Source organism: Phaethon lepturus, unplaced genomic scaffold, assembly GCF_000687285.1.
Source record: "Phaethon lepturus isolate BGI_N335 unplaced genomic scaffold, ASM68728v1 scaffold9652, whole genome shotgun sequence".
Classification (NCBI taxonomy): domain Eukaryota; kingdom Metazoa; phylum Chordata; class Aves; order Phaethontiformes; family Phaethontidae; genus Phaethon; species Phaethon lepturus.
The window spans coordinates 1-21116 of record NW_010522575.1 but is presented as its reverse complement, the minus strand read 5'-3'; the positions used below and the strand labels follow the sequence as shown (position 1 = coordinate 21116).

At 41.6% G+C, this 21116-nt stretch overlaps 1 protein-coding gene across 1 annotated transcript in view; it reads left to right on the top strand.

The window, feature by feature from the left end:
• The window catches only part of LOC104616737 (ankyrin-2-like), a gene marked incomplete at both ends in the record, with an annotated part of 73150 nt that extends 53194 nt beyond the window's left edge, over window positions 1–19956 (top strand). The window contains 8 exons of the mRNA XM_010281846.1: window positions 3089–8863; window positions 10260–10334; window positions 12508–12639; window positions 13165–13311; window positions 14646–14928; window positions 17253–17538; window positions 19314–19406; window positions 19873–19956. Of these exons, the coding sequence (XP_010280148.1) occupies window positions 3089–8863; window positions 10260–10334; window positions 12508–12639; window positions 13165–13311; window positions 14646–14928; window positions 17253–17538; window positions 19314–19406; window positions 19873–19956 (6875 nt within the window). The remainder of the gene's footprint in view (window positions 1–3088; window positions 8864–10259; window positions 10335–12507; window positions 12640–13164; window positions 13312–14645; window positions 14929–17252; window positions 17539–19313; window positions 19407–19872) is intronic.
• Between the last annotated feature and the right edge of the window lie 1160 nt (window positions 19957–21116).

Sequence of the window (21116 nt, the reverse complement as noted above, 5' to 3'; positions counted from 1 at the left end):
AAGGGCTTGAATGTTCCCCTTGCCCCATAATGATTTACTCAAGGCGGTACACCCACCCTAAGGAAGGTGGCAGGATGCAGGTTTGGTGAGGTTGCCCAGCTGTAGCTGTCACAGGCTCATCTAAATTCAACTTAGCATAGAGCTAGAATTTTTCGTGACTCTTATTCTGGATGAATGAAAATACCAGTCAGATAGCAATTTAGTTTGCTACTTCTTCCTTTGGCTTAACGACGAACTAGTTTGAGAATTGGGTAGAACAGCTGTAAGCACGAGGTTGAGAGAGAGACGCTGTTCCCAGGAATCGTTAAAAGTATCATTAACAAACACGAAAGAGACCAACAAGTGCCTGTTTAAAGACCACTGAGATGGCCCACGTCATGATATCCAAACTGCTGGAAAATATACTTACAACCAAGCAACTTCTTTTCAGGCAGTTAGCCCAGTTCCCTTATACTTCTGCTAAGGTTCTTCTTTAGTTTAAATAACTTTTAATTGCCATGAGGTAATATACAAGTGACTGATTTTTTTGGCCGAGTAGTTTTACTGTTCAGTAAGAACTAAGACACTGTGCATGTCCTTGGTTTGGGAATAATTTTTTGTATAAAGGGAAATGGATCTATGAGACAATGCAGAAAATCTCACCCATGTCCAAATAGTGCCAAATTCACCTTCATGAATAGACCTTAAAGGTCTCAGCCAGAATCAGGATTAAAATTGGTGTTCCTGAAAATTGTGTTAGAGACTTTACCATTTGGCCATAGAGTCAGTTCCTTCCTGGTCTGCTGAAGGGATAATACGAGTAAACAGCTCTCATGGGAAGAATCCAAAAGAATGAGGGCAAGCCAAGAACATGACCCAGAAGAGCTTAGCAGTTAGAGGTACTTAGTTTCAAGATCGACTCTGCTGAATCTAAAACAATTTCCCACTGAGAAAAGGAACAGGTGATAAAATCAAACAACAAAACCTCCAGAACACGGTAAGAAACTGAGAGATTTTATCAGCGTCTTGTGTTTCAGCTGTTCTACTTAGTCTAAAGAATTCTTCTCAGAAATAAACACTTGCAGTCTGGTTTTCAAAGCTATGCTGAGAGACAGAGCAGCCACCGAGACAGATGTGCTACCCTCGCCTTCCTTGGCAGAATGAACAGCTTTGTGATACAAGCTAGAAGCCCTTGGGTGCAGGTGTGAGGGAGGCCAACCACGTCATATCCAAAAGCTTGTAACATGGTAGGGAAGAGCACCAATCTGGGGTGTTCATGACTACACTGCCGATCCTAAAAGGTCCCCGTGCTGCACTCTACCGGCCGTTTTACTGGCAGCTATTGACCCTTCCTGACACTTTAGGAGTTCTCTCATTTTCCTCTAGTAGCAATTCTACCACTGCTTCCTCACTCTGCTAACTAGCTAGACCACAGCGAACCCAGCCACGTGCTGTTCGGATAGTACTTGTGTATTTCTTCCCACTGGAGCTTCTTTGTTTCAGGCTAATTAGCTCGACTCTCTGGCTAGTGAGATCGTCGCTCATTTGACGTTCATGAAAACGTGTCTTACAAATCTACAAAATTACTAGATAGCGTTTCAGTATGCGCTAGGTAGTTCACGCTAAAAACAGCAGCACCAAAGCACCGAATTTCCAGCGCTAAAATCACCCCCAGCAATCGGTTATGATTAATGTACAGCACAACCATTTAGCATTCATTACACACCAGAGAACAGTGTAGCGAAATGGGTATTTTTTGCAAAGAAATACAGATAACTATGTATTGCTTAGGTTCTCCTTATTTGCATTGCCACTTTGACTTGTAGACTGGGGTGCAGAAACATGTCAAGTTTTATGTCATGTACTACCTTTCAAAGAAAAACGTACAATTACAATTTCTAAGCGTTGCATTCTGTTCATAACTTGCTTCAGTACTCCAGTGTTTCTGTTCAATATACGTTTTCTAGTAGTCCTTCCTGAAATCAGATATTCCCAGCGGGCAGTTACGGCATAATGGGAATTACCTACACCCAGCTTACTGTATATTGATTTCACAGATTAGAAAAATATTTCACCACAGTATGTTTTACAATATTTTCATGTATCTTTATTTTATACGATTACTTTTTAGACCTGTTGTTTTTTAACTGAAGCTACATCTTCAGCAGCGTTTGCAACACCTTTGCTTTGCATGGAAATAACTTGCCTTACATGAATTGTATGTATGTGTCTAGTGTGACTGTCTCTGATTTTTGGTTGCCATACATTACATTTTTTAAAACTTTGAAGCCACTTCTAAGTTGATTCACAGTTTTTTCTTCTTATCTCTCCTCTTCTTCTCTGTCTTCTCTTTCCTCAGTCAATTCATTCGTTGTCAATGAGGATGTTCCAAGGAAAGGACCATGCCTCTTAAAAGAATGTTTGTTTCATTGTTTAGGTGTGAAATCCCCTTAGATGAAATGCCGGTTTGCAGCTGATTCAGATCTCTACATATTTGATTATATTTTAGATTACTGCAGAATTACTTCTAACTTTTTATTTTGGTCATTAAGAAAAAGAAAATGTTAACCTAATGTTATTCTGACAGTTTGCTAACACTGGCTTTCTCTTAGAGGAAATCGACTTTCAATCAGTTCTAATGCTTTCCCCCTTTTTTCTTGTTTATTTTTATTTGAACATTGATCTGTAACATCTGAACAATCTTGAGATGCCTATCTTTGTGTAACTTCACTGTGTTTCTTATGTTTTTAATTTTAAATTTTGTTGTTGTTGTTGTTTTGGTTTTTTTTTAGTGGTGTCCCGATTTGGTTTGTTACAGCTTTGATAATGTATGTGTGGTTGTGCTATATTGATAAAGTTAAGCAAGTTATTTCCTGCCATTTTCCTTTTCAGTTTTGGTTTTTTGTTTTGTTTTGTTTTTTTTCCCCATCCCCCGTTAGCTTTGCTTTGCTCTTGTACCCTCAGATCTTGTGGATCCACCATTCCCGGCCCATTTTGTTGACGTTCCTACCACTGCAACCAAAGACTGTCGTTTTCAGTCCTGATTACATTTTCCAATCTCTATTTTTGATTTCCATTTTACTTTCAATGTTTTTCATTCGCATCAAAGATGACGAGACAGAATCTACAGAAACATCTATCCTGAAAAGCCACCTGGTTAATGAAGTCCCTGTACTAGCCAGTCCAGACCTGTTGTCTGAAGTTTCTGAGATGAAACAAGATTTGATCAAAATGACTGCCATCTTGACGACTGACCCTTCTGATAAATCAGGCTCCATTAAAGTGAAAGATCTTGGAAAACCTACTGAAGAAGAGCCAGGAGAGCCTTTTGAAATAGTTGAAAGAGTGAAAGAAGACTTAGAAAAAGTAAATGAAATTCTGAGAGGTGGATCCTATACCCGAGAAGAACATGTTTTGCAGAAGTCCCTTTCCAAGCAAGAACTTGTAGAAGAAGAATGGGTCATTGTCAGCGATGAAGAAATTGAAGAGGCCAGAAGAAATGCTCCTTTAGAAGTCACTGAACCTATCTGTGTAGAAGTCAGGGTAGACAAAGGGACAGCAAAAATGGAGAAGGCAGACATGACGGGAATGGTAGATTACCTTACAGAGGATTTAAAAACACATGTTTCTCTTCATGAGGTACAGCCACAAGCCTTACAAGAAGACTTAGTAGAAGAGAGGTTTGAAGCTGTAGTAATAAGCAGGGATTCTGAAAAAGAAGGACAAGAGTCTCCAACAACGGAAACACCAAGTCCACAGGAGCAACACAAGCCAGCCTTAGAAATGAAAAAGCCAACTAGGACAAAATTAAGAGACAAGCAAAAGCAAAAGGAAGGCAAGATGCACAGCAGTGAAGAAAAACGAGGACCAATGAAGCTCACTTCAGATGAGTCGCTAGGTGAGGAACCTGGCTTAACAGTGACAGCTGCTCCTGAGGCTAAAGCTGTATCCCCTGTTATAGAGGAAACTCCTATTGGCTCGATAAAAGATAAAGTTAAAGCTCTTCAGAAACGAGTGGAAGACGAACAAAAAATACGGTCAAAACTCCCTGTCAGAATTCAAACACGAGACAGCACTGCTGAAAAGGCTTCTAAAAGGCCAGTACAAGTCAAAAAACCGGTAGCACACAAAGCACAACCGCCCGTTTCACCTTCTAAGACAGAAAGACTTGAAGAGACCATGTCGGTTCGTGAACTGATGAAAGCCTTCCAGTCAGGTCAAGACCCATCCAAAAATATATCTGGACTGTTTGAGCACAGATCTGTCAAACAGAAGCAACAGCTCCCTGAGAAGGAAACAACCCGTAGAAAAACAATTTCCTCACAAAGTGAAACGAGGCGAGTATCAAGCCTCAAGACAGACAAACAGAAGGACAAACAAAGCACGACATTAAAAGCAGAGAAAGAGCCGCAATCAAAAAAAGGAAAAATGCAAATGTCTGCAGTGGCAATTACCAAGAACGCTGTGGGCAAAGACCGGGTTAAAGAGCAGAGCGGCAAAAAACCAAGTGAACCTCTCCCTCCAGTATTTGATGATGAAAGTGCCAAAGATACAGCGGCTGTGAAGGGCGGGACTTCTGATGACCAAGGAGATACTGACTTCCAGATCAGCCCTGACAGAAAAACCTCAACAGACTTTTCCGATGTCATTAAAGAAGAACTGGAGGAAAATGACAAATATCAACAGTTCCGACACCTTTCAGTGACAGAGGAGGGAGAGCTTAACTTGGAGCAAGTACTGACAAGTCCTTTCAGTGTTGCTTTTCCCACAGAGTATGTGAAAGATGGATTCCTTCCTGCTCTTTCTCTGCAAAGTGCAGCTTTTGATGGGAGCTCAGAGAGCCTTAAACACGAAGGTGTGGCTGATTCTCCAGGTAGCCTACTTGATGGAACCCCTCAGATCAGCTCCGAGGAAAGTTACAAGCATGAGGGTCTGGCTGAGACTCCAGAAACAAGCCCTGAAAGCCTTTCGTTCTCACCAAAGAAAACTGATGGGCAAACTGAAGAAGCTAAAGGAGCAGCTAGAGCTCACACAACAGCAGAAATATGTTCTCCGAAGGAACTCTCTCCAAAGGAAGATGAAAAAGGTATTACTGAAAGACAGCTAGATGCTGTTACTGAGACTAGTAAGTCTCATTCTGACCATGTATCAGAAGAGCTTGTACCTACAGCCTCTGAAGAAGAGGCTGATAAACTTAAAGAAAGTAGCTCAGCTTCCATTATGAAAGATATTAGCAGGGATAAAGAATCCAGAACCACTGCACATTTAACTAAGTCTTCTGAAACACATGACACTGCTTTAGAGAAAGAAAAAGATATAACCTGTGAACGCCGTATTGTGGTTAGAAGTCCCCAGACATTGGAACTTGCACTTGCTAGCCATGATAGCGAAAGCTTTAGCCCAGTTGCAGATGACTCTTTGGCCGTAAGTCATAAGGACTCACTGGAAGCAAGCCCAGAGCTAGAAGATAACTCATCACACAAAACGCCCGATTCTTTGGAGCCCAGTCCTATGAAAGAGTCTCCCTGCCGTGATTCCCTTGAAAGTAGCCCTGTAGAACAAACAGCGAAGGCTGGTATTTTGGGGCAGGGTCCTCTTCAGTCTGTTCTTAGCAAAGGAGAAACCTGCCCAGAGCTGGCGTCGGTGCGTTCCAGGATTCTCCGTGACCCTGAGGGAAGTGCTGATGATGACAGTCTGGAGCAAACATCCCTCATGGAGAGTTCAGGGAAAAGTCCTCTTTCACCTGAAACTCCTAGTTCTGAAGAAATTAGCTATGAAATCACACCTAAACCAGCAGACTCACAGGCACTGTCAAACATACCAAAGTCAGCCATGATCCCTGAAGTCAGTGAAGAGCCTGAGGACGATTCAGAAAGTGAACCAAAGAAGAGATTCACCCCTGAAGAGGAGATGTTTAAAATGGTGACCAAAATAAAAATGTTTGATGAATTAGAACAAGAAGCAAAACACAAGAGAGATTACAAAAAAGATTGTAAGCAAGATGAATCTTCTGTAGTTGCCGATTCGGAAGCTGCTTGTGAAGCTGAAGAACTGGAGTCAACAGCTGTAGAAGAAAAAGATATACCTGCAGTGGTGATGTCTGCAGCTGAATCTAGAAAAAGCTCTTCCTCTTCAGAAAGTGAGCCGGAATTGACTCAGCTAAAAAAAGAAGCTGACTCAGGCCTCTTAATGGAGCCTGTGATCCGAGTGCAGCCGCCCTCACCGTTACCATCCAGTATTGAGTCCAGTTCTAGCCCCGACGAAGCAGGTTTTCAACCCATTGATTCAAAACAGTGCTCTGTCAGGGTAGGTGCAGTTAAAGCAGAACAGGATAAGCCAACAGAAGATGGCAAAGGGGAACCGCTTATCCTTGGGGGCAGCTGTAAGGCTTCCACAAGAGAATCGGGCACTTGTCATTCCGATGGTTGTGTATCAGCAGAAGCTGATGAATCAAAATGTGGCAGTGCAGGTGACAGTGAGACAGTTAGTCCCAACGCCCCAGACACAGAATCTGGGGGTGCTCTGTGCCGTTCCGTTGGTGACGGTTCTCAGAAAGAAGTTCATGCTGAGTCTTTGCCAACGCTACGGCAATATGACACCACCGAAAAGGATGTCAAAACCGCTGCATCGTTAACACGCACAGATCTCATTTCTGCAGGAGCTGGGTCTGAGAAAATAGCTGCTAGTTCTTGTGGACGCAGTACCGCTGAGTACTCTGTACCACAAGATGGCAAACGGGCTGAAGGTGATACCGCTGACCATTCTGCTTTGGGAAGTGATTTGGGAAAAGCAGATACAGATTTTGAAACACCCCAAAGAGGTGTTCGTGCTGAGGGACCCTTACCAGAGTATTCATCCCTTACCACTGAAAGAGTGGAAACTGAAAGTTGTGTAGCAGATGCTGCTGAAAGTAGTGCTCCTTTCATAGTAAGCCCTTATGAAAATGTGGCTTCTGAACATTTCTTTAGTGACTCTGAAAGTAAGGTAGGATCTGGGAGAAGTCTGGTATCTAGGGAAAACTATTCTGTTGAAGAAGGAAAAGATCAGACTGGTGACGCTTTGCTCGGCAGAGACACAGGTAGTGAATATCAGTCTTCAGAGGAAGTATATATGGAAATAGAGCCCACACCAGAGGGTGCATTTCAGAAAATGTCACAAGGGTCTTCAGCATCAGATTCCGCAGAAGTAGCTGAATCTGCCCTTGAGGACGTAAGAGATGAAACAGAGAAATTGATTAGCCAAGTTGTCATCACAAAAACTGATGTGGATTCTGACATGTGGAGTGAAATACGTGAAGATGATGAAGCTTTTGAAGCTCGGGTGAAAGAAGAGGAACAAAAGATATTTGGGTTGATGGTAGACGGGCGATCACAAGGCACAACACCTGATACAACACCAGCCAGAACACCCACCGAAGAAGGGACACCGCTTAGTGAACAAAATCCTTTTCTTTTTCAGGAAGGAAAGTTGTTTGAAATGACTAGAAGCGGAGCCATTGACATGACCAAAAGGAACTATCCAGATGAAAGCTTTCAGTTCTTCCAGATGGGGCAGCAGCCTCAGGAAGAAGTTTCTTTATCTGAAGAAGTGAAAGAAGCAGCAGAGGTGGAATCTGCTAAGCTGAAGACCTCACCAGACCCATTTTTACCTTCAGAATCGGAGGACTCTGATACACCACAAAAAGATACGGTGAAATATTCACCCCCAGCATCTGAGTCTAGTGATAAATCAGAAGAAACGACGGGCGAAGGTGTCAGCATAGGCACCACAAAAGCAGATCTTAAATCCAGAATTCCGATTAAAATGGGTATTTCAGCTTCTTCAAAATCACCAAAGAAAGAAACTGCTGCCTCTGAAGCTGAGCCCCTCTCCAGAACGGAGACTGACATGGTTGACAGCGGTCAGGTGCCTTGCCCTATCTCCCCTGAGCAGTCCGTAGTAGAAGATGAACTAGATTTTTCCAAAATCACTAGATTAGTTTGTTCTGAGCAGGGTCCAGAAGAGTCCCCAGACTCTTCACCAGAGGAACAGAGATCTGTGATTGAAATCCCTACTGCTCTAATGGAGAGAGTGCCTTCTTGTGAAAGCAAATCCAAAATCCCCGTAAGAACTGCTGCTGCATCGCAATCCTTGCAACAGTCGGAAAATGAGAGCCTTCCCACAGACGGCTTCCTAGACAGTTTGCAGTGTGAAGGAAAAGATGACCAAGCAAAACCAAAGTCTAAAATTCCTGTCAAAGCAGCTTTCCAAAAAGCTGAACAACACTATACATACACAGACACACCCGTCCGCAAGCTAGAGTCACCCAAAGCTCTTGACATGACAAGCAAACTACCAATGAAACAAGATAACCGAAGTAAATCTGAATCTGATGCAAGTATTCCCATGGACCCAAAGACTAAACGTTCAATAAAAGCTAGGAGTTATGCAGAGGCAGAAGCAGAGACCAGGGAAAGGGAGAGAGAGATGAAGCTTGAGCTAGACTCAGATGAGGCAGCAACAGCAAGACCCAAGGTATTTTCATCGCGGTTGCCAGTTAAAAGCAGAAGCACTACAGCCTCCCGCAGTGCTTTTAGTCCCACAAAAGAAAGTAAGGAACATTTTTTTGACCTTTACAAAAACTCCATAGAATTCTTTGAAGAAATTAGTGATGAAGCTTCTAAATTAGTGGAAAGACTCACACAGTCAGAGAGAGAACAAGAATTAGTTTCAGACGATGAGAGCAGTAGCGCCCTAGAAGTTTCAGTTATTGAAAATGTGCCATCCAGTGAGACTCAGCAGTCAGTTCCTGAAGACATCTTTGACACCAGACCCATTTGGGATGAGTCTGTAGAGACTCAGATTGAACGTATCCCTGATGAAAATGTCCATGACCATGCTGAAGGTATTTGCCAACGACTGGGATTCCCTGTGCGACGCATGTCATGAATTAAACTTTTTGGTTTTTTGTTTTCTTTGGGGGGTGTGTGTGTGTGTGTGTGTGTATGTTCGTATACACATGTAATGTGTGTGGCATTTTCTTTTAAGCTTTTGGTGGTTAGTTGTGTATTTTTTTTCCCCTGTGAGCTGTGTTTGGTTTTTTTGTGTTGTGTCTGTATTTTTCTTGTCTGTGAAACAATCTCAAGATTGCAAACCATGAATGCTTACGGGAAGTGTTACCTTAATAAACAAAAACACTTCTAAAAATATATATTGTTTTACCATTAAACTGATTGCTCAGGTCGTGCACATTTTGACTTTTGGCTTTCCCTGGCCCTATTCTTAACTATTAACTTTTACTAATAATGAAATATTTGGGCATTGATTGAAACTGAGGCAGGCAAATTCCTTTTCTTTTGAGCTGTTATACAAAGCAATCTGCAGAAGTCTTAAACAATTAAGTTTTTCAGGTTCCTTTTTTTGGACAATCTGTGTCTCAAGAAAATTCTGTGTCACCAGTAACTTGTACTAAAGTTTTCTGGTGGTTGGTTTTCCTCTCACCTACTTGTGGACTACTACTGCGTAGCCGTGATGGAAATCCTGTAGCTAAAATGAAACGTGCAGTAGTCATTAACCCGAAGCAGTTTTCTGAGTCTGAGATATCGCAATCCAGGTGCACCTTCAGGGAAAATCAAAACTCAAATTCTGCCATCCTCAAATTAGCTTTGGGGATGGGAGCAACAGTCAGTCTCACGGAATAAATGAAGACTGGCGAATGAACGTTTGATTTTTCCTTGCCTTCATTGCAAGTATTTTGTATCGCTCCCTATTTGAAAGGGTCAAAGACACTCAAGTGAACAGTGTCTCAAATACAAACCATAATAGGAATTGCCACGTGGACTGTTTTTCCCTACATCAGAAAGCATAATTAGAAGCACCAGTCCAGATGAATTTTCCAACCTTGGCATTTACTAAGGAGGCATGGAAAATTATGGCTCTTGATTTAGTTAGAGGCTTCAGTTTAATGTTAGAATGAAGTTTTAGAAAAAAACGCTTGGCCGCGATAGGCACAGTAGGCACTTCAGTCCTTGTTTAGATTTTCATGTGAAAGCCTGGTTTTCAAATGGAAAATGTAGATAGTCCTGTGCTTTTTGGAAAATCAAGCTTTTTTTTTTTTTTTAAAACCTGTAAATGTACAGTCCTCGCTTTCGTTACCCAGTTGTAACAGCCTGTCCACATTTAAGATTACAGCAGTTAGGAAAAAAAAAAAAAAAAAAGCACTTTCCCTTCTTGGGCTATATCACCTATGAAAATGTTTTTTGACTTGTAAGAGGCAACTTGTGGTTCTCTTTGACCTTTAGATCAACAGGACGATCAGGAAAGGACAGAGGAAAGACTGGCCCACATTGCTGATCATCTTGGGTTCAGCTGGACAGGTAAAATGCATGTCGTCTACCCCAGAGAGAAAGGACGGGAGCCGTCCTCACATTTTCCCATGTTTCTTTCAGATTATTTCCTGATTATCTAAAGATGTTTTCTAGAAATATTTCCATAGCTTACTGTCTCCTGGTTACTAAGATTCCTGTAGCCTGTTAGGTGAGAACTTAGATGCAGAGGTAAGACCTCTGCGCTTTCTGTGCCATCTCCAGAGGGAAAAATCCTAGGATGAGAGCGTGACAAAGAGCTGGCAGATGTTACCCTACTCTTTCTTGCAAAATGCAACAGCTCTGCCTAGAAGATAAATGAGTACATGAATAAACATCGGTTGTGTTCGGGAACTCCTGAGCTGGAAGGCCACTGTAGGGATGAATGACATCTGCTTTTCTACAGAACTGTGCTGAGGAAGAAGGGGAAAAAAGGGACCTGTTTGTAACAATCACTGTAATATTGTGGATTTAATAGACCCAAGACAGTTAACATCCTGGGGACAAGTGAAAGTAACACAGAATAAAATGCAGACTGTCTGCAATTTCAGTCTGTCACTGAAAATCAGTTCAAAAGTGTTTACAAAGCAAGAGCTGTGCAGAAGTGTCAATGCTGTGTCAAACAGTGCAATCCAACAAAAAATTGCTGCAAAAAAATTTAAGTCGGGTTCACACTTTTCTGTATCTATCCCTAGCGCAGTACCACGCTGCTGAAAATAAGTAAGGCTCTAAGGAGTTAAAGAGGAGTTGTACGGCAGAGAAAAGCTGTGAACTCCTTGGCAGTGAAGATCGTGCTCTGTAATGCTTTTATAAGCATTTTCAGAGTATATACAGAATATCAACGGTATTTTGCTTACGTCACTCACCTCTTCCTTTCCTGTCCTCTATTTCCATCCATAGAGAAGGCTGGGAGCATATGTCGCTCATCCCAACACGGATTATCTTGAAATCAGTAGGACTGCGACCTGTGCCACGTAGCAGATTAGGAATATGCTGAAAATTTTATAGAAGCGAATGGACAGTTCTGAAAACAAAACCTAGAAAAATGGATGCTCATCAAAATAGGCATTAATGTTTTATAGCATTTTAGAGAGGGCAGGGTAATATACCTGCACAAATATTTCTGTCTTATATTATGGTAAAGAAAACTGTCAAATGTTTCTTTGGGGGATAAAATAGTGGTTGGTTTTTCTTCAAACTTGCTGGGCTCCCTAGGATTTGCATCTAATGCGTAGCTAATGCATATTTGTTGAAGTTTACAGTTGCACCGGTTTACAAGCCGGCCTGGAAATAAGGTCATCTGGGGTTTGGGGGTTAGGATTCCCTCCACCCTCTTAAAACATGACACCCTCCCAAAATCAAGTCGATGCCACTATAGCAGTAAAGGCAATGGAACAGAATACGAATCCTTCTTTGTGAGAGAGGCAGAAATCTGGAAGCCAGGAATGACTGTAGCGATCTCACAAATTCTCCATGGCCTTAACTCATTTGATGACCTGTTCCAACAGCTGCATCTGTTTGGTGATGGCAGAAAGCTGCTCCTGGTTCTGGATACAATAAAGATGTTACAGACTATTAAACCACTTCTCTTTTCTGGACTGCAGTCGGAGCCTACGCTACATCAGAAAAGACATCAGTTATTCTTAGTTTCACGATTTTGGTTTTCAACTGTAATTCATAGAAATTTACTTTTCTTTAAATGAGACAAGTCCAGGGGAGTAGTAATAGTAGTATTATGCTTTAATCTTAGCCCGTCAAAATGCCGTTACTTAAAATGAATTCTTTTACTAGATTTTGATAAAAGTTTCTGAAATATTCAACGTTTCGGAGGATAGAATCCGCTGAGCGTGGTGCTCTGCAGCTACAAGTATTTTTCTCTGCCCATGTGCTATTTCTTGCCGCTGCTAAATTTTGTCAGTAGTGTTGTGCCTCTGAGAGATAGGAATGGTAGACGCAAAAAATACAAGCTCACGCAGACCCGTCACGTTTAGGCCTAACACGTTTCTGTCCTTGTCACGAACGTACTGTTTAACAATGTCTCTAAATATAACACAAGGTATGTAGAATCAAAGAGAATTTGGTTTCAGACAAGTTTGTAATCCACTTTGCTACTGACAGACGTAAAATAGACGTAAGGCGGGGAAGAAGAAAAAGACTTCTTTACAGAGATGGATTTCTTTTGCAGAGCTAGCAAGAGAACTGGATTTCACAGAAGAGCAAATTCACCAGATCCGAATTGAAAATCCCAATTCACTTCAAGACCAGAGCCATGCACTCCTCAAATACTGGCTTGAAAGGGATGGGAAACACGCAACAGGTTCGTTTCCAGTTGTAGTACGTATAAGCGTCTCCACTTTGCTAGTTGAGGTGACAGATGTGTGTTATAATCACAGAAAAGAAAAAAAAAAAAAGGGTAAAATTTAGGCTATTGAAAAAATGACCATGCACTGTACTTAATTTTTTTTAAGCTTGTCTGTATAACGCGGCATGTCATAGGATTTTCAGAGAAAATAGTTTAATCTTGTTCATTTGAGGGGAAGGCAGAACATCTTACAGCAAAGAAAGAGTGGGAAAACACTGAGGCCTCATTTTCCTAAGCTGAAAAATGTTGGGGGAAACTAACTGGATTTGTTAAGGGAAAAAATAAAATGAGTGGTAATTTTTATAGGCAGCCCTTCAGTTAATTTTAGGTTTTACGTGGCAACTCTTCTAAATGCATCTGTATTTTCTATATGATACTACATTGCTTGGTATCCTATATATGTCCTTCGTATGGAAGAGAGAAGGGAGGGAGCACGTGAAATTCTTAACTCAGCTACATGGTGTCATTCTAATGCCACAGATACAAATCTTACCCAATGTCTTACAAAAATCAACCGAATGGATATTGTTCACCTAATGGAGACCAGCGGCATAGACTCCATGCAGGTCCACGGCACTCGCTCGTACGCAGAAATGGAACAAACAATAGGATTGGACCATAGCGAAGGTAAACGTCTCCTGATCCAGACTGCCTGGGTTCTCTCAGCTAAGCACTAGCTTCCGTTCTGGAATGTTTGACTAGGATAATTTGTTTACTCTTATGACTGAGCACTAGATTCTAATGTTGGAAGGCACAGGTAACATGGATGAATGCAAGCATGACATCACACGGGTCACTATTGCACCAGGTATAAGATCTCTGCATTACCCAATTCTTATAAAGCAACTAAAGCAATGTTGCTTGAAACTACAGCAAGCACTTATGCCCATTTTGTTGGGGTTTTTTTGCTTACGAGTACTTTCATAAAAGTTAAGAAGGTTGCATTAGGATTTGGCGAAGATTTGTAAAAGGAAAACTACTCCATGCTTTGGAAAACCTCTTGCATTCAAGTATCCAGGGTATTGTAATTCTGCTGTGATGCTGTTGGGTTTCTCAAGTTTGAAAGTTCAGTAGATTAGATCAATGGTTGCAAACTGAAGAAACACCTCCAAGTTATGCAAAGTAAAAATCTCTTTTCTGGAAGTGATACTTTTGCATCCTTAACTTCGTATGGAACTAGTGGCTCAGTAAAGTTTTAGCTGCACATGTCCCATCTTCCAGAGGATGTAGGAATAGAAGGTTGTTTGCTATAATTAGCGTCCTAATATCACAACTGATTAGTTTAAGAACATTAACCTCCACGTCCCGTTCAAGTTTCGTACAAGCGGTTGTTTTCCCCCCAAGCTGTTCTTCAGAGTTCAAGAAGTTCCCAGTGAATGTGGCTAGTAAGGAAAAACCAAAGCCCAAGCTTGTGACTTGTAGCCCACGGAACAGAAACACATGTTACTTTAAATTTTTTGCAGAAGGAGAACCCTTGCTGTGAGGTTATAGGTTGAGGTGTGGGTGGCTGTGCTTCTACGCTTTGAAGCACATGAATTAGCTAGCTCGTGCACCTAGTCCTGTATTAATTTCTTTGTCCGTACTTTAATTATTTTTTCCGTATGCAGGTAGATAATGGATGGGGGGGGAAGTCACTAAAACCTATTCTTGTCTGCTGGAAAAAACCTGCTGTCAATCTTCTTCCATAGTTTAAGGGTTTCAAGATTAATTACTCCAGATAAATTTCTGGGTAAATTTTATTTTGCCTGTTACTGTCAAGATTCATTATTTGGCAGTACTAGTGGTAAGCCATTGTTTCTTCAGCCACTTGGAGAGATTATGTCCTCTCCTACTCAAGAGGTCTAAAAATGTCAGGTAATGTGTTCCTTCCAGGGATTTTAAATGCACACGGAGAATGAAAAGGGCTTCCTGCATTCTAGTAAGGCTTGTAATGACATTTCTCATCTTTCTGTTTTTTAAAGGGTTTTCTGCACTGCAAGAAGAACTGTACAGTTCAAGACATAAGCAAGAAGAACAACATAGACTCTCTAAAGACAGTGACCCAGCTGAACACCCTCCTCTTGTCTCCGAGGAAGACGTGTCTGTCAGTTATTCTCCTTTTCAGGACAGTACTCCCAGGAGTGAGGCAGAAGTATCCATGGCTGAGCTCCTGAGACAAGCACATAAGGAACAAGTAGAAGCTGAATTCTCAGGGAAACCCCAAGATGTGCCAGAAAAAACATCTGCTTCACAACATGAGTATTTGTAAGTGTCAAAAGACCAGAATGAATCTTGTGTGGAACGGATTCTCTCTTCGCCATGTAACAAGAGGATTTTACAGTTTTCTTTGAAGCATATGAACTCACTAGAATGCTCCTCCAGTTGTGCACACCAGTTCATTAGTTCCTACTGCAGGTTTGACTTTTTAATCCGTGTGAAGGAAGCCTTAAGGATTGGGAGAGAAAATCAGTTTGTCACTGTGAACATAAAGCAATACTCTAGTCTAGTACATATAAGAGGATAATGTAGAGGTGTTTTTTTTTTTCCAACTGCATGTATTTTTCATATGTTAGATGGCAGGTAATATTAACCTTAGTGGAATTAATACTAGAGGGGCCTTTCTTCAACTTAAGGATGGCTTTTTCAAATGTTTTCTAACTTAATCATTACTTAAAACTCATATCCACATATTGCCCACTAGATTTTTTGAAGTAAATTTCAGATGGCCAAAGGAACAGAAAAAGACAGGACAAAAATACTTAAGGGAACAACACACAGTAAAGTATAGATTTAGAAGACCTGCACAGCAAAGCTTTGAATTCTGATTTGGGGGTGTTGGTTTCATTTGGAAAGGAGCTTGAAAAAGATCAAGTTTCTTCCTTCCCACCATCCATAATCGTGTGCCCACACTAAGAAGTCTCTACAGGGTTGATTCACGTATCCATAGGCTAGAAAAATATCAAGGATCCCCTTCCAAAGAAGGGATTTTCCTGGGAGTGAAGAGCTCTGATGTGGAGATGCACCTCCGAAGAGTCAAAGAGCAGTTGAGTCCGGCAAATGGTCTTTTGGGGATTCTTTTGCTCAAGTTATGCTTTACACCCAGGAGAAAGTTTGGGAGATGGAAAACAGCATCTAAGGTAGAGGACTTACGTTGCACTGTTAGGCAAAAATACCAATACTTCCTAATGATTTGCATGAGGAAATAAATGTTTTTGAGGAATAGAGAATACATGTGAGGCAATACCACCAATACTAAAGGAGAGCAGTGATGACAGCGGAATAGCACGACACTTCCTGTCTAGTTTGAACTAGGAGGAAAATTGAGCTAGATTTAAATAGCTCATAAAGAACTCATACTAAGAGGGATTATACAATGAAATGTATAGCCTGCTGAATGGGAAAAAAAGGCTGGATCAATACTGTTTAACTTACACTACAATGGAATATTTTCCTACTTTAGAACACAATTGTTTCAAGGGCAATAGTTGGGGGAGCACAACAAATTGTCAAAACCCAACTTGTATCAACGAAAAAACACACATATGCAAGTTATTCCATTGCTGCTGTTATGACCATTACCTACTCATGGGATTGGTATGGAGAAAGGAATCTGGCCTTCTGTTATCAAAATTTAACAATTTCATCAGTTAATTCTTAGGATGAGAGTGGGAAAAAAGCAAGAATGTAGATGCTAGCTCCAAAGCCTCTCAGAAGTTTTAGAAGAGGAAGACTTAATTTTTGCAGGCTCACTGTTTTTCAGGCTATAATTCCACCAGTTTTGATGTAGTTGTCTTTTTTTTCTTTTTACCGATATACATGAAAAGAGAAAAGTCAACCTCAAAAAAAGATCCTAGGCGGTGAAGCGGGTAATGTTTTCACAATTGGTGCAAATCAGAAGTGATACCTGATAAAACTCAGCTGCATGAGAGTTCGCTTAATATCTGAAGTCATTATTATTCACCCGTATGTGACAGAAGAATATTGCATGTACATATGCTTTAATAGATATATGTTACATAGCAACGTATGTAAATATGTTTAAATAACTTGTAGCAGCAATTAAATCATAGCAATGTTCAACAGTGAAAATAACATTACAAACAAAATAAGATTCTCTGCTAAATTTCTGTAATAAATTTCTATTTGGTAAGGCTCCAGAATGCTACATAAAAGTTGGTCTCCCCTCACCTGCAGCTGTGTAGCTTGTAACTGATGTAGTAGTTGCTTCACATCCAGCCATAGCGATCCGGTCTCTTCCCCCCGCCGCCTCCCAGAAAAATAACAGGTACTATGTAGATTTGTGAGGGCACAAGTTGACAGCCAAGCTCATCTAAATCCTTTACAAAGACCAAGTTTTGCAGAATTGGGTGCAACGTTTGGACACGCATTTGGAGACCTTCTTGGGTCTGGAAGGTAAGAGGGATTCCTGGCCAGATTGCTCTGTAGTTATTGTCGAGGAGTATCAGTTATTTCTAGACTTTGCTAGATGACAGATGAAATAACAATACTTAATCGGTGCATAATGTTCCATTTGTGGACATTGGAAAGAACTGCATGGAGGTAACTTCCCTTGAACGTGTAATCCACAGTGTCACAACTCCAGGAGCAGAGCGGTCTGCAGCACCAGTAACTGGAAAGGCAGCAAGCGAAAAATCCGCACACTTCAGCGCGGCAAAGGGAGAGAGAGAAAAGCCATCCCCACAGCGCCCGTCATCTGCCCAGAGAGGTGACTCTCCCATCATCCAAGAGCCCAAGGACCCCCAACTCCACCAGGATGACCCCTCTCCAAGGAGAACTAGTCTAGTGATAGTGGAGTCAACCGATGAGCAGACAGAAAAGTTTGGAAGAGGCTACGAAGAGGAATCTTTAGACAAGGTAAATACCAACTTTGCCTCAAAGTAATTGACGCAAGAGAACAAGTTTTAGATCTTGCTCATTCTTTTAGATGGGAGTATTTTTAATCGGCCTATTAACCCATCTGCAACTGAGTCTTTTCTCCTTTCCTCTGTGGTTATAAGGGCTAGCTGCATTCATCTGTATGGAGGTTCTGAAAGCTGAAGCAAACCCCAGATCCTAAAGCCTAGACTGTAATTCGGGTTCTGCTGCCCTTACTTGTCCTTCGGTCTGTGACAGTTATATCCATGCATGTGAGAGAGAATTAGTGTAAAAAACAGGTGCAGAAACAAACCATGTACAAGTGAAAGCTGCATAAAGGGATGTAATGAAAGACAAAGTAATCATGGTAAAAGCTTATGAAGAAAGGCAAGAGTAGCCCAGAGCAGCATGAAGAATGACATGACAAATACCATAAAGTTAATGGGATGGAAGAGAGGCAGCAGGATGTATGTTGCAGAATGCTAAGGATGTACTGGAAGAAAAGAACTTGAGGATGATGTTTATGTAGCATGGAGACAGGAGACGGAGGAGAAGAACAAAAACTATCTGAGGTAGGTCATTTGGTTGTGTAAGACAAAGGAGCCTTACTCCAATGTTTGGAGAGGGGAAGACGTCAAGAGGCCATGAAAGAAAGTAACTACATGGCTTTTAGTGGGGAATTTGAATTACTCGGCAGATAAATGTTTAAGAATAAACAGCTCGCTTTGCCTAAGTGGAGGAAAAGGAGAAGGCATACTTGGGCAGGAAGTTAGTTTTATCGGTGAAATTAGAGCAGAGAAAGGACAGTTCAACTTAAGCTGAAATTGTTTCCTGTTTTGACATTCACCAGGAAACAGGTTCCTCTTTCTTTGCTCTTCACGTTGCCAAACGTACCACTTCTGGAATGAAGAGTTTCAGATATCAGGATCTCAGGCAAAGGTTGAATATAAAACGTGTAGGATAACGCCGATGTTGAAAGAGTGGCTACAGCAGGACTTGAGACAGTGGCTGCCGTAGGAAAGGCTGCCCTCAAAGTTCATGTGCTTCTTTTTCCCTCCAGTTCTTTTATTGAAGTAAAACAACAACCACCACCACCACCAAAAAGAAACAAGCCCTCCCCTTTTTTACTTTCCCCATCATGCTTTTATACCGTTAATATTTCCCAAGTAGCTCTTTTCACCTTCTCTTTGCCTTCTGACCTCTTCATTTCCATTTTTAATTCTTCCCTACGCAGGAGAGAGAACTTCAACACTTGTTACTAATTTTTCTTGATCTTTCCAGTGCCGAGGCTGTTCATACATTGTCCTGTAGTTCAAACTGTGTAGTCCTACTGCCTATATGCTGCACTGTGTACTTCCTGGTATGGAGGTTTAAACGGCTTTCATGTAATTTTCTGTGTAATTAACACAGAAACCATATGCAATGAGTATGAATTCCAGAGCTGGTGTTAGTAATACCTTCTAGTCCACCTGCAACCACATCATGCCACCAATTCCAGGCTTGTCCCTGGCAACCTTAAGAGCACCCTATAGAATTAGTACCGCAAAGGTTCATCCTTCTCTTTTCAATATGCTAATGAACAGCTAATGTATAGTCAAGTGGCCAAAGCCTCCCACCCCGCATCAGTGTTTCACAGATTCAAGTCAGGTAAGAGGCCAAAATCGTAAAGGCAAAAATTTTCAGAAGTGAAGGTGGTTTTAGACAAAAACAAGTCAGAAGCTGTAAGTACTGCTGGTACCACCTACAACAGAGCGCTGCTTCCCTGCTTCCACTAGGAGCTAGCAGAGGAGTTAGGTGGGCTGGAGACCAGCTCGGACGAGGACGAGATGGTGACCACCAGGGTCGTTCGTCGCCGGGTGATTATTCAGGTACCGGGTGTTGAGCGATTGCACGAGCCTGTGGCGACTAGGCCTTGGTAGCGCCTTTTGGCGTGCTGCCGAGACGGCCGCTTGGCTGGTATCGCACCTGAAGCTGGGAATGCTCCTGGATAACACATGGGCATTGGATAAGCCATTCCAATACCTTTTCTTGAAGGGTGGATTAGAGTAATACTGCTAACCCAACTCTAAATTCCGTTAGATGCCTCAGCAGGAGGACGACGAAGACTTCTCAGCCCCATACATAATACGGTCAACTAACTTAGATTTGCCTGTCCACTGCGGCATGACTTTTCTTTGCATGCCTTTCTAAGTATTTATTTGCAGAACAAATTTTTTTCTAACATTTCTCAGTTTGTTTTTCATTCCGTAACCAATTAACCGGTTTTCACATTGCTTATTTGAAGTTGCCTGCGTGAAGGCCTTGCTTCGTAAAACTTTGTTCTTTGTCACACAGGCTGATAGTATGCCTGAAATGCCACCAGAAACAGTCACGGAAGAGCAATATACAGATGAACATGGCCACACAGTGGTAAAGAAGGTATTGTCAGTTATGCCCCTTGCTACCTTCTTACTGCCCTATAAAAGGATAAATACATCCACGTACGTGGCAAATTTTCTTTTGTGAAGGGGCATGATTCTTAAGCGTATGGCGTGGAAGGAACCAGAATTTCTGTTCATGAGAGATTCCCAAGTTTGAAGAATTATTTTGATTTGCAAGATCATTCTGTGTTACAGTTTATAACTTAACGTGATGTATTTTGTTGATTTTCCCACTTAAAGCCAGTGAAAACTCTGCATAGATCCGCATTTCTGAGAAACAGGTTTTTAGAAAAAAAAAGAAGAAACACACCACCATAATTTTATCTAAGATCATGTTTGCTCATATGAATGAAACTAATGGAGGACTAGGTCTGCAAGAGTCATCTAAATCCTGACATGAGCTCTTCATAGTCTCCACTTAGCTGACCAGCTTCCAAAATTTCTTTATCTGTACATACAGTTCAGTTCTTATGGCACAAGGGATATAGATGGTACTTGTATGTGTGATGGCCTCATAAAATAAGCATCTTGGGACCATGCTTATAAAAGTGAATTCTGCACAGCATGGAGGTGGAAAAAGAACTTCTGTGCACTTTGCTTTACCTGATGACTTGGTGCTTAGAGAATTAGTCTAGGACTTGGCTGAATTCTGCTGGTGGCAAACTCCATCTTCTGTCTCCCAAGAAAACTTCATAGACCCTCAGATGGATAGCATGTCTCTGGAAGCTGTCTGAATTCATCTTAAAATGAATTCATTTTAAAATAAACAACCCCAGCCAAATATTTTTGGGCACGTTGTGCAAGAGCGAGCGTGGCTATTCTTCTGGGTAGGTCCATGCCTGGGAGGGCATTATGCCCACCTCTGTGACTCTTAAGTATCGGTGACCCAGCTGATTGACCATCACAGCAAATAAGCTTTTGGACAAAGTGGGAGGTAACTACCCCCTTTTATCTTGTCAAAGGGGGCTGGAAGGTTTGCGAAAGCATAGAGCTCCAGGTCATCCACAGAGGGATGCACACCCATCCTCCTGAGAAATTTATCTCATCTTGAATCCTGGAATTCTCTTCTGCTCCTCTTTGCTTGGTTTGCCAATGCCTAGAAAGCTTAAGCACCAGATTAGTCTCTTAGGCAGGTTAATTCTAGCTCACTAGTTCAGC